The sequence below is a fragment of the Cyprinus carpio genome, chromosome B11, assembly GCF_018340385.1.
Source record: "Cyprinus carpio isolate SPL01 chromosome B11, ASM1834038v1, whole genome shotgun sequence".
NCBI classification, from domain to species: domain Eukaryota; kingdom Metazoa; phylum Chordata; class Actinopteri; order Cypriniformes; family Cyprinidae; genus Cyprinus; species Cyprinus carpio.
The window spans coordinates 9,255,206-9,268,585 of record NC_056607.1 but is presented as its reverse complement, the minus strand read 5'-3'; the positions used below and the strand labels follow the sequence as shown (position 1 = coordinate 9,268,585).

The following is a 13,380-nucleotide window of genomic DNA, read 5'->3' as shown; positions in this document are numbered from 1 at the left end:
AAGAAAAGAAAAAAAAATCCTTTCAAAGAATATTAATGGAACTGCCATTTACTGCAAACACAAACACACTTTCCTCCACAAGAATCTCAAAATCTGCCACTGACAGTTTATCACATCGTTGTCATACTACATCATGCTAAAAGTTTGTTTATGAGCACTTTTCTTTTGAAGCCTGTACACATAAGAGCGGTGACTATATTTAAGCATTTAATCAATGTGCTCTAATGAGCTATTTGTTATTGTTTCACTCAAAAGAATGGTCAATGGCACATTTCAAACCATGATCAATAAACATTATGCAGTCCCAGAGCTGACATGACTGAATCTCATCCAAATGGTTTATAAAACAATATAATTACCCAAGCAAGAGATGCTCAATGTGTGTCCTGTAAGATGAAATGCTTTAATATAAATGTGAGTCATGGAGTCTGTCATAAAGAAACGTGTTATGATTGCATAACCATTTTAGACTACTAGTATGTTGTTTTACTTGGCAATGTAATTACTTACAAAATAATAAATAAAACTTAAATTTCAACTTTAAAATAAAAAATAATAAAAACCAAAACTACCAAAAACCAAAACTGAAACTGACTTATTAAAAATAATGTTTTTACGTTTAGTTGCCTTAAAGAGAACGTTCACCCAGAAATTAAAATTTTGTTATTAATTACTCACACTCATGTCGTTCATCTTTGGAACACAAATTAAGATAGACAGCAACACAACTGACACATTCAAGGCCCAGAAAGATAGTAAAGACATAGTTAAAATATTAAATCCCACACAAATACTGCAACCGATACTCTCATGAATGCCCTGTCAAAGACTGTGTGTGCACAAAGAAAACAAAATAAACTTTATAACGTGGTACTCTTGTAAAAACACATGTCAAAGACTGACACAGAAGAGAAGAAATTTCTCCTCTTCTGTGTCAGTCTTTGACGTGTGTTTTTACAAGAGTACCACAAAGAAATTGTTGAATAAAGTCATTATTTTGTTTTCTTTGCGCACAAAAAATATTCTTGTAGCTTCATAAATTTAAGGTTGAACCACTGATGTCACATGGACTATTTTAACAATGTCCTTACTACCTTTCTGGGCCTTGAATGTGTCAGTTGTGTTGCTGTATATGCAGGTCAGAAAGCTCTCGGATTTCATCAAAAATATCTTCATTTGTGTTCCGAAGATGATCAAAGGTCTTACGGGACCTGAGGGTGAGTGATTAATGACAGAATTATAATTTTTGGGTGAATAACTTTTTAAATAGTTAACTACACTACAAGCTACAAATTACAAATAGTAGGTATCTACACTGAATTTATATTTTAGACATTTTTAATATAATATTTTTATATTTTTTATTTTTTATTTTCATCAGAATGATGAATGAATAAACAAATCTTAATTAACAGCATTAAACTTGAACCAATAAATTTGGATATAAAGATATAAAATAAAATTAATAAAACTCAGATTTAAGACATCACTGAATCATTTATTTTTGACTGAAAAACTACATAAATAGACAGAGGAACATTCTAGCAGCGCATGTTCACTGTATCATCCCTGCAACTGTTTCTATAAAACAAATCCAGAACACATAACGGACATCAACTACATTTTACGGATCCCATGTTTGTTTCCTTTTTGCTTTTCAATTAAGCCTCAGTGCTGAATTTACAGTTGCCTGCTTTCTAACTTTCGCTTAAGCTTCTGTCAACCCCTTTCTTGGCCTCTTTTTCTCTCTTTTTAAGTCCCCAAGTTGCCTATAAAGGCATGAGGGGGTTTGTGCAGACTTTGTTACTCTGAGGTCGTTTATCACGTCAACAACAGTAATGATTTTCTCTTCTTCTTTCTTCCACATGCTGTTGCTGGGATTAGTGAGCAATTAGAATGGACTCTAAGCTTTCTCTATGGTCATAACGTCTCCAGAGAGCCGACAAACACAAGTGCAGGGGTACACACAGAAAGCCTCAAATGCACACGCAAGACACTTCAAAAGCTTACACTTCCTCTGTCAGATTCTGAGGAGAAAGGAAAAAAGTGTGTGAGAACTAAAATAGCAGGTTTCACAGTAACAGGGAGTCAGGCTGAAACTTGCTTGTGTGTGCGTGTGTGTGTGTGTGTGTGTGTGTGTGTGTGTGTGTGTGTGTGTGTGTGTGTGTGTGTGTGTGTGTGTGTGTGTGTGTGTGTGTGTGTGTATCTGTGAGCTGTGCATCCCCCTGTTGTCTGTCCATCAATAAATACATCAACCACCCCCTCACTAAATACAAGCCCTAAAAAAACTTGAAGTGGAACTTCAGAGCCAGAAAATCAGGCCGCCTTTCTTGTGCCGCTTCATCTAAAGCCATTACCAAGGTCTGAATCAACTAAGACGCGCCAAAGCAGGAGAAAAGTTCATTATTTCAGTGTCAACTTTGTATTCTGCGAAGAAATTTAATCTCAGTCCAACTATGGCTCCAAAGTTCCTTCCCAGCATTCAATTTACACAATATTGACTTCGCAGCAGTACAGCTAAGGTGGAAAGGCTTACAGGTAGGCCTACTATCTATTGGCATAATATAATCTTTCAGCATATTTAAAGGTGAAGGACATACTTTTTCTCTGTTAAAAGGCTTTCTCCTACCTCAGGTCAATATGTAGTGAAATATAAGTAGGTCAAACAGAACACATCGGATTACGGAAGTAAAACAGGCTTATGTTGAATTTACTTCACACTTATATTTCCCACTAGAGTCACTCAGTGCTAATTGTTAACAACTGACTAGCTTTGTTTCAGTCATTATAGACGAACCATTTAAATTATAGAAAGCATCATTAAGAGTTTGTCTAAATAAAGAATTGAATGACTTTAGAATGGCATGCAGGAAGTCTACAGAGCTGCAAAGTTTGGGTTATTTGTTCTAATAAGGATTTAATAAGAAATAATAAGTTTATCTTAAAATGTTTCAAATAAAATAAAAACAGTGGTTTCTACCAAAATTCTTTGTAAGAAATAAACAAAAGGAAATGAGACAACTGTTGGCATGCAAGACTAAAAATCAAATCTTGAGTTTTTTGTTCTAGGAAGAATTTAATAAGAAATATTATTCCTGAAAACAAAACAAATGCAACACAAGGGTTTCCACCAAATTTTTTTGGGGGACAAGTAAATTCTTTTTACTGTGGCCATGCAAAAGACTAAATAGCTGCTAATTCTAAGTTTGTTCTAATTGAATAAGAAACATTTGAGTTCAAACTGAGGTTTCTGAAAATAATAAAATAATAATAATAATAATAAAATAAAATAATTAATTTGTTAAAAAGATGGAGACATGAAGTCTATTTAATCTCACTGATGTCTAGAAGAATCACTGAGTTAGTAGTTTTAAATAAGATACAACATATACAAATGCTTTTGGGTATATACTCTGTGGTAGAAATAAACTCACTGACATACTTCAAATAATTTTCATCACACGGTTGATCGTTTTCTGCTAAGGGCATTTCATTATCTCTATATACACTATTTATTCAAGTAAGAAAAATAATGCACCCTCAACACTCTGATGTATTGCTAATATCAATATGCATAGAGTTTATCTTAACTGAAATCCTGAGGCCAAGTCTGAACAGAGAAAGCTATACACTACCAGATAAGTTCATTCAATAAAAAGTGAATTAAACAGCTAGAGGCTAAATGCACTTAATGCTAAACCAAGCTAACTGTATTTTCCATAGTCAAAAGTCAGAGTCAGGACAGCTACACGACTACATAACCTTCTAAACTATAATAATATTTCAATATATTACGGCTTTTACTGTATTTCTGATCAAACAGACTTCTCATAGCACACTATACAAACAGGGATACAGTCTATAATACTGTTTGCTAACACACCCTTGATACATGTCTATCACTAATAGTTCACAGATATAAACTTTGAAGTAAGTGAGCAAAACAAGCAGGGCCATGGTTACTGACTGAGTGACTCGATACACCATAATTTGTCCTTAATCAAGGAGTTTTTGTGTCTGCTAAGATTGATTGTCTCATTAACTGAACCATGTACCCCTTATCATTATCTAGCGCTCAGGTAATTATTCCTGAATGCAGAAAACATAATGGAGCACTGATAAGCAATTTCTATACTCTGTGTCTCGATGCAGGGAATCATTGTACTTTCTGTGGTCATTATATTCAAAATGCATGGCAAATGTATATATTTAGACATTTTTCACTCAGACAAATAATCTTTCTAGATCTTAACAATACTGTCTATTTTCTCAAACAGATGAACGGCTATAGAGAAAGTGTTTTTGATATGAATATATTTTATAATGTAATATATTCATGTGATGCAAATCTAATTTTTTTAGCACAATTACTCCAGTCTTCAGTGTCACATGATCCTTCAGAAATCAGTCTAATATGCTATTTAATATTTATTTCATTATTTATTTATCATCAAATCTATATGCAGTATGACAATATTTTAATCCTAGTGCTCTAAATGCAATGCTAAATTGGGCACAATCGCATGTACAAAGGGCTTAAAGTGATTCCCGGACAGAAGTGAGCATTTACTGTGATGCTGGGCTAACAGCAGCCTTAGACAGCCATGTCTGCTGGATCAGATTAATTTGGATCTGTAGTGCTGAGCAGTCCCCTTCACTCCTCTCTCTACTGCACAGAGCCTGTGTTAACACCTCTGATGAGTCACAGAGTGACAGAAGGAAAGTACAAAACCAGTGGGTGTCAGCTCCACATGAGAAGAACAGGCATGGGTGAAGACTGACTAACTGAATTCATGTCTCCTCTCACTCCTGTGAGGAATACTGCACTATATACTATAACTATATACTTCTTTGTAGAGTGAGTCCTATACTGTATGGTGTTAAAGGAATACAAGCATACAAGTTAAGCTCAAATTGGAACCATCCGTTGCATAATGTTGATTACCACACAATTCTATTCCATTTGTCCCTTCTTTTCTTTTAAAAAGGGACAAATCTGATTTAAACATTTTATATGTGTGTGTGTATATATGTGTAACCAACATTATGTAAAAAAGTAATATATTTAAAATACATTTATTTCATACTAAGTATAGTAATCTATTAACATATATACTGACATGTGACATAAAAATTATAATTAAAATTAATTTGGAGGACTACTTGTACACAATACAGATTTCTTAATATTAAGCCTAAAATGTGTTTTGATGTCATTATTGATGAGGATTGTATGATCTTTGAATAATATCAGTCTTTAAATGCAAGATATTTAAGGTGTATGTGAAGTATACTTGCAATAGTTCTACTTTAGCACAATCAAATATACTTCAGTATATCTTTAATTGGACTTCAGCACTACTTCCACACAATTAAAGAGCATTAAGTACAAAATTAATTGTTCTAATTTAGCAGACTGTAAGTATACCAGTTTAGTATACTAAAATACAATTGCAGGGTATTTTTATTAAGTACATAAATACTTAATAAATGAATTTGTAGTATACTTAGTATGAAATAAATGTATTTTAAATACATTTTAATTCGAGCTGTCAAATGATTAATTGTGATTAATCGCATCCAAAATAAAAGTTTTTGCTTACATAATATATATGTGTGTATACTGCTTATATTTATTATGTATATATAAATACACACACATACAGTACATATTTTGAAACTATTTTCATGTATATATTTATATTAACATAATTGATTTTATATATAAATATTTTAAATGTATAAACATAACATTTTTCTTAAAAAAAAAAAAAATATATATATATATATATAGGCCTACATGATATATATACACAGTACACAGACATATATTATGTAAACAAAAATTTATATTTTGGATGCGATTAATCATATGACAGCACAAATTTTGACATATGTATTTTTCACTAGGGACGACAGCTTTCAACTGAGATTAACTTGTAATGAATCGTGCATATAAAGTGCATAGAACTGAACTGCTATATAGTGTACTATACTCTAGCACTGAGCACTATGTTTTAGTGTGAAGTCCTGTATGCCTATACTGTACTGTACTGCGATACAGACCACTATTACTACTATAAGGACTTGCAATGAAGATGTCGTGCTGGAACAGTAAAGTCTGAAGGCCAGGGGAACAATGAACAACTAAAGATTAAGTATCATATGATGAAAGAGGTCTAAAATAGGAAGATTTGGCATTAACCTTTTTAAAATTGGCCTTTCGACATGTGGGCCGGGGTGCATGGCTATATTCTATCTGCGTTTCCTTCCAATGCTTAATAAATGGAACGGTTTAAAGACACTGAGCGGGTGTGTAAAGAGAACGCTAAAAGAATGCCACGGGCTCATGGAGAACATTTATTAGATTTCTGTGTCATTACAATTCAGGGCCCTTTTATGAGGGTGATGTTTGGTGGCTAAGACAGAGATGTTCATATTCCATCTGCTGGGAAATAAAGCGCCGGATACTGTTCTGTCTCTCCATCCATCTCTCTCATCCCTCCTGTCTTTCTCTTCATCCATGTTTCACTAATAGCACAAACAACAACTACACACTCCCCTGGAATGTCCATACAAACACACTAATAGCTTCTGGTTCCTCATTTTGGCTGTCAGTCAAAAGAACATATTCTGAGTTTGTGCCATGAAAATTCTCAAACATGTCGATTCTGAAACTTCTTTCAGCCTGTCGCTTTCACATGCTTCCCCATGTGATTGGATTAAATGAATAGTTTATAATATTATTATAAATGAATAATTAATCATTAATAATACATAATTCAATTTTAACATTCTTATTTTAAAGCTTAAATACAATAATAAGAAAACTCAAGACTGCTTTCCGGTGCTGGGAAAGCATTAAAACTGTAGATCTTTAAAAACTTTACTTGGTTACTCAATTGAAAACTAGTTCAAACAGTGAAACTATTCTTTAGAATCAGTAGTTAAAGGGTTAGTTCACCCAAAAATGAAAATTAGTTGTGAATGTTTTACTCACCCTCAAGGCATCCTAGGTGTGTAAGACTTTCTTCTTTCAGACGAATCCAATCGGAGTTATATTAAAAATTATTCTTCCTCTTCCAAGCGTTAGAATGGGCGTCGGCGGGTGTTTTTTTCAGCAGTCCAAAAGTAGTATTGGAAGAGCAAGGATAATTTTTAATATACTCCAATTGGATTTGTCTGAAAATGAATAAATGGCTTCTACCTATCCATAAGTGAAAATGTGCCTCACACTGCTCCACCCCACGGAGAAAAAGAAAGTCATATACATCTAGAATGCTTTGAGGGTGAGTAAAACATGGCGAGCAAGGATAATTTTTAATATACTCCAATTGGATTTGTCTGAAAAAAGAAAGTCATATACATCTAGAATGCTTTGAGGGTGAGTAAAACATGGGCTAAATTTTATTTTTGGATGAACTAACCCTTTAACTTCACTGAAGCTTAAAAAATAGCTAATTATACTAAAGCTATGTAAGGGGGCTTTTTCTTTTCACTTATATTCTTATGAAATTATAATAGTTCAGTGAAAAAGAGCAACATTTATCTGGTATACAGTTGCAATAAATATATAAATTAGAGCAAAAACTTTGTTAATACACTTAAACAAAGTAAAATATTGCATAATTTACACTAGTTCAAAGGTCTGGGAACAGGAAGTTTTTTTTCTGTTTTTTTTTTAAGAAATTAATACTTTTATTAAGAAATGACACATTAAATTGATCAAAAGTGACAGTAAAGATGATTATAACGTTACAAAAGATTTCTATTTCAAGTTAATGCTGTTATTTTGAACTTTCCATTCATCAAATAATTTAAATATATATATATATTGAATATTACAAAAAAAAATAATCAGCACAACATTGATAATAATAAGAAATGTTTCTTGAGTAGCAAATCAGCATATTAGAATGACTTTTGAAGAATCATGTGACAATTCAAATGTGAAACAGCAAACATTCAAACAAAATAAAAGTGAACGGGAGATTAACAAACTTTAATCTTATGTTTTTTACAAAAGCCTAAATCATAACACATTGATCTTTACCATCACAGGAATAAATTGCATCTTAAAATATATTCAAACAGAAAAACAGTTCTTTTAAATTCCATTAATATTTCACAATATAAAATATTATTATAGTAATCCTAAACTTCTGAACAATGAATCCAAAGCATAACAGTGCTGAAAAGCATTTAACAGTATTGAACTAGACATTTATTTTGTTACAAACAAAAAAACTATATAAAAAAAAATAAAAATAATGATAATAATAATAAAAAAAGTTGCACAGGGAGTTCCAGAAACACGACTGACTCACTCAAATGAATCATCTTTTGAACCAATTCATTAAAATGAACCATTTGATTTAAATGACTCACTACAATGAATTAAGCCAGAAACCCCAGGCAATTCGAACGAACATTTTATTCGGCAGCTTGTTACTAGAAATGCACATTATTTTACAAAAAATTTAGTTACTGTGACAGTACTAAAAAAGTAATGTTACCACTTCTAGTAAGTTACTCCCCAACCGCAATGTTGTGAAATGATTTTAAAGATATGCTTCAGCAAACATCAAACTTTGACAGCAGTTTTAAAAGATTTTGGAGTGAAAGAAACCCATGAGGATATAAGCACAAGATCTTGCCTCATCTGTAGGCATCTCACGCACTTTACCAGTGAATGATGAAGTGCCTTGATATGGTACATAAGACATAACACCACTCTGTCAAACAAAGCGGAGATGCAGCCATTTCCCACACCATGCGTGTGTATGATGGGATGACACTGCACAGAAAAATCTGGACATTTCAGTACATCAATAAAAACAAGAGACGTACGCAAGTAGAAAAGAAAGGAGTCTCAGAATGGCCCATGAGAAAAACAATTGTTTCCTCTGCCCTGGTTGTAATATCCTCCATGGGTTTGTTTTTCCCTCAAACACTCACGCAAGGCTACGACTGCGACTACACACCCAGTTCAGGAGTTTTAATGATGCCGGTCAGACACAGACAGACAGCCAGTACGTGCAGCAGTAACATTACTGCTGTACAAATGCTTCTCTGCATTTCACAGGTCCAAACAGATTCAACTTTAGCTTATGAACAAACAAATCAGACCATAGAGAAATGCTGACATCAAGAATGTAGTCTTACTGAGAGAGGCCTGACTATAAACAATTTGACAGCTATGGTCACCCACCTGCTACAAATACATTTCATTTGGATCATTGCATTGTAAATCAATGTTTCAGGTTGGTTACACAGTGTATCTGCACTTCAGAACAATTGAGACACAGTTGTGCAAGATGCAAAACAAGCCTAAGTTCTAAGACAAGGACATCTAGCATATTATCTAATATAACAATGGTTCTCAAACAGCAGGTTGCAAGGGAAAACAATGCTTAAAGCAAAAAATATAAAGCAACGAACCTTATAATCATTAATTTTTTTGGACTGAGAATAAATAGGCTTATCAGCACTTACAATAAAAGAGAAAACACTTCTTTTGTTGTTGATGTCATAGGTTGTGTATTTAAACAAACTGCAGTTTTTGGACACAAATTCAACTGTGCCTGAAGACGCAAGTCAGATTATAATATTATCAGATCTACAAGAGTGGTTCAACCAGTGGGTTGCAAGGGAAAACATTGCTTAAATCAAATAAAATGCAACTAACCGTATAATTGTGCAACTTTATTGGAAAATAAATAGGCTTATCAGCTTTTTAAGTTGGAAGAGAAAACATTTTCCTCATGTTTTGTTGTTCACGTCAAGGGTTGTGCATCCAATCAAAATATACATTATTTTGGCACTAATATATCTGGTACTGTAGATGCAAGTCAAATTAACGTATCCAATCGTTATTACTACACAATTATATAAGATTATCTGTGATTCTCAACCAATTGGTTGCAGGGAAAAACTGTATAATTGTCCATATTTATGATTGGACAATAAATAGGCTTATCAGCTTTAAAAATTGAAGAGAAAACATTTCACATATGTTTTGTTGTTGATGTCAAAAGGCGGGCATCCAATCAAAACTTAAGGTCTATTGACACAAACTCATCTGTTACTGTAGACAATAAAAAATTACAGTATTGGGACACAAATTAATCTGTTACTGTATCAGATAATATAATATTAATATTCAATCAATTCTCAGATCAACCAATGGGTTACGAGGGGGAGGGAGGATGCTAAGAGCAAATAATATAATGCAACTAACCATATGCATATTTAGGACTGGAAAATGATCAACTTTTACAATGGAAGAGAAAAGGTTTCCCATATCATGGACATCAAAGGTTGTGCATCTTATCAACATTTACAGTATAATAAATCTAAAATAATTTTATAAAAGTAAATTATAAAATGCAATTTATAGTATACCTGTGCTTCTCAACCAGTGGATTGAAGGAAAAAAAACAATGCTAAAATATAAATATAAGAATATAAATAGACTTATCACCTTTTTCGATGAAAGAAACACTTTCTAAATGTTTTGTTGCTGGTGTCAAAGGCTGTGCACAAGATACATGACCAGCCCTCATCCAAAAAGCCTGATGAAATGTAAAAGAAAATACAACCCAGACAAAAATAAATGTCTGTGCCAACCATAATGTGCTTTGTGCTATGAATTATTGGCTCCCAAGAGCACCAAACTATCATAATTCAAGAGACTTTTTATACAATAAACAATTTTGCTACTGCTCTGGGTTGCCACTTCATGTCCAATGTAAAATCTGTGTGCTGATGCAAAACCACTGGAGAACCACTGCTACACAATATGAACCCAGACAGAGAAGGACAGCTAGCAAATTTGCAAACAGCAGAAGTTTGAATGATTCTAAATCTTTCGAGTGCTAGGAAATTCACACATTACATTATTTAAAGAACATAGAGGAAGATGAGAGAGGGGTGGGGAGGAATAGAGAGAGAGGTAGTGAAAGATGTTCGCTTGCACGTGTAACAGATGAATCACATGGATGCTCGTCAAAATTTTATCAATTATTAACGCTATAACAATTTATCATGCTTGCACTCTCAGATCCCTCAAGTGTCTTTTACAGTGAGATTTTAGTACCAGTGCATTTTGATATCAACACTGTTAGGCGTGGCTGCCAAAGCAATGAATTTCACATCATGTGACTGTAGTCAGTGTTATTAAAACATCACACCTAAGCAAACTGAGGTTTATATGACTAAATAAGAGTATGACACGCATCAGATTATCTCAAAACATGCCTCGCTCTATAACAAACCAAATCAGGCAACAGATTCACATATGCATTAAATATACCACTAAATATGATAATACATGTGCATTTGGTTATATTATCAATCATGAATATCATCAATATCCTATGTCCATTAAAGCTCTGAAACTAACATAGGTTTATCGGTCCAGGACAGAGTAAGGCTAACAGTGCAGACTGTCTGTAATTAATAGAAAAATATACACTAAATAACACAACACGCCAAAACAAAACATTCTAATATATGGCTTCTTATATACATATGCATGCTCATATGTAAATAGAACTATGCCAGAGATCAAATAACCCCATGAGTCCAGCATATGTTAGTTGATTCCTGATCTTATGCACATATAGAGGTTTTTAGCTGACAACTGGCTTAGTAGGTTTAGGTAATGCATACCACTGGGTGTAAAACATCAGGTATGAAGTGCAAGTAAATGAAGGCGGTTAAAAACATAAATGATCGATTCTAAATATGGCTAAAAGTGACTAGTTGTTTTACATTTAAAAGCACAAGATTACACCCCACAGACTCGTATCGTGCAGCACAAAGGAGTGCATTTAATTCACAGAAATATAGACGTTTCAGAAGCGTTTGAAATGACTCGGCATACCTGTTCATCGCCGGGCCGTGTCCGGCGCCCGTTCCCCCGGCAGGCGCTCCGTTGCTCGGCTTGAGGAGCTGTCCGCCGCCCGCTGGTGCTGAAATGGAAGCCGGGGCTCCAGCCGCGGGGACAGCGCCTCCCGGTTGCCCCGGATGGCCCTCTCCTTCGAGGCTCGCTTCATTCCCCATAGTCCCTCTGAGTGAGGAGGAGAAAGACGAGATCTGCTGACGAGCGTCTGAAAGGGGTCTATTTAAAAAAAAAAAAAAAAAACTGGGAGAAAACTCAGCGTAGCTCCTCTTCCGCCATCATCACCTACAATCAAGCATCCTGAGCGGAGCGCGCGCGTGCGCCCGGCGGAAGGGCTCGACCGAGCACGCGCAGAGCCGGGAAAGCACGGGGGAGCGGCGTGAACGCGCTTGTGTCCTAGATCTACAGAGTCCCGTAGAATCCAGCCTTGGAAAAATGCATCGATTACTGACGGATTCTAATGATGAAAAAAAACGGCATTTTACTACTATAACGTAAACATGGTTTATGAGGACATCCCTGGGTCCCCGTAAAACAAAAGGATTTAAAAAAAAAAATAAAAATACATACAAAACGGTGTTTTATGAAAAATTGCCAGTAGTTGTCTGTAAGGGGTAGGTTTATGTGCAGGGTTGGTGTAGGGCGATAGAAAATGCAGTTTGTACAGTACAAAAACCATTACGCCTATGGAGAGTCCCCTTAAATCACAAATGCAAGTATATATGTGTATGTGTGTGTGTGTGTGTGTGTGTGTGTGTGTGTGTGTGTGTGTGTGTGTGTGTGTGTGTGTGTGTGTGTTTGTGTCCCTGGACCACAAAACCAGTCATAAAGGTCGTTCTTTGTTAATTGACAGTTATACATCATCTGAAAGCTGAATAAATAACCTTTCCATTGATGTATGGTTTGTTAGGATAGGACAATATTTGTCCGAGATACAACTATTTGAAAATCTGGAATCTGAGGATGAAAAAAAAAATCTAAATACGGAGAAATTGCCTTTAAAGTTGTCCAAATGAAGATCTTAGCAAGTTTTAAGTTATGATATATTTACAGTAGGAAATTTACAAAATAACTTAATTGAACATGGTTTTTACTTAATAGCCTAATGATTTTTGGCATAAAAGAAAAATGTGTATAATAATTTTGTCCCATACAATGTATTGGTGGCTATTGCTACAAATATACCCCAGCCACTTAAGACTGGTTTTGTAGTCCAGGGTCATATATACATACATTTATTTATTTATTTTTAAATATACAATACGAAATAAAACATTACATTAAATAATCTACATTGTCACACAGGCAAATATCTGAGAAAAATAAAATGTTTTAAGTCAAGTCACATTCAACAATTTAATTGAAATTTAAAAAGCATTGTTCAGTTCGATCTGAATGGCACACCCTCCTGGGCTGATGAAGACACTGTCATTGTCGAGGTTGCATCAGTCACCTCTGAACTAGTGTATCAGAAG

The 13,380-nt window shown here is 34.3% G+C and overlaps 1 protein-coding gene across 2 annotated transcripts in view; it reads right to left on the bottom strand.

Annotated features, from left to right (window-relative positions):
- The window catches only part of bsnb (bassoon (presynaptic cytomatrix protein) b), an 86,854-nt gene extending 74,612 nt beyond the window's left edge, over positions 1-12,242 (bottom strand). For both annotated transcript variants that reach the window (XM_042733788.1, XM_042733789.1), the window contains exon 1: positions 11,888-12,242. In XM_042733788.1, coding sequence (XP_042589722.1) covers positions 11,888-12,066 — 179 coding nt within the window. In that variant the 5' untranslated portion in view covers positions 12,067-12,242. The remainder of the gene's footprint in view (positions 1-11,887) is intronic.
- Positions 12,243-13,380: the final 1,138 nt, after the last annotated feature.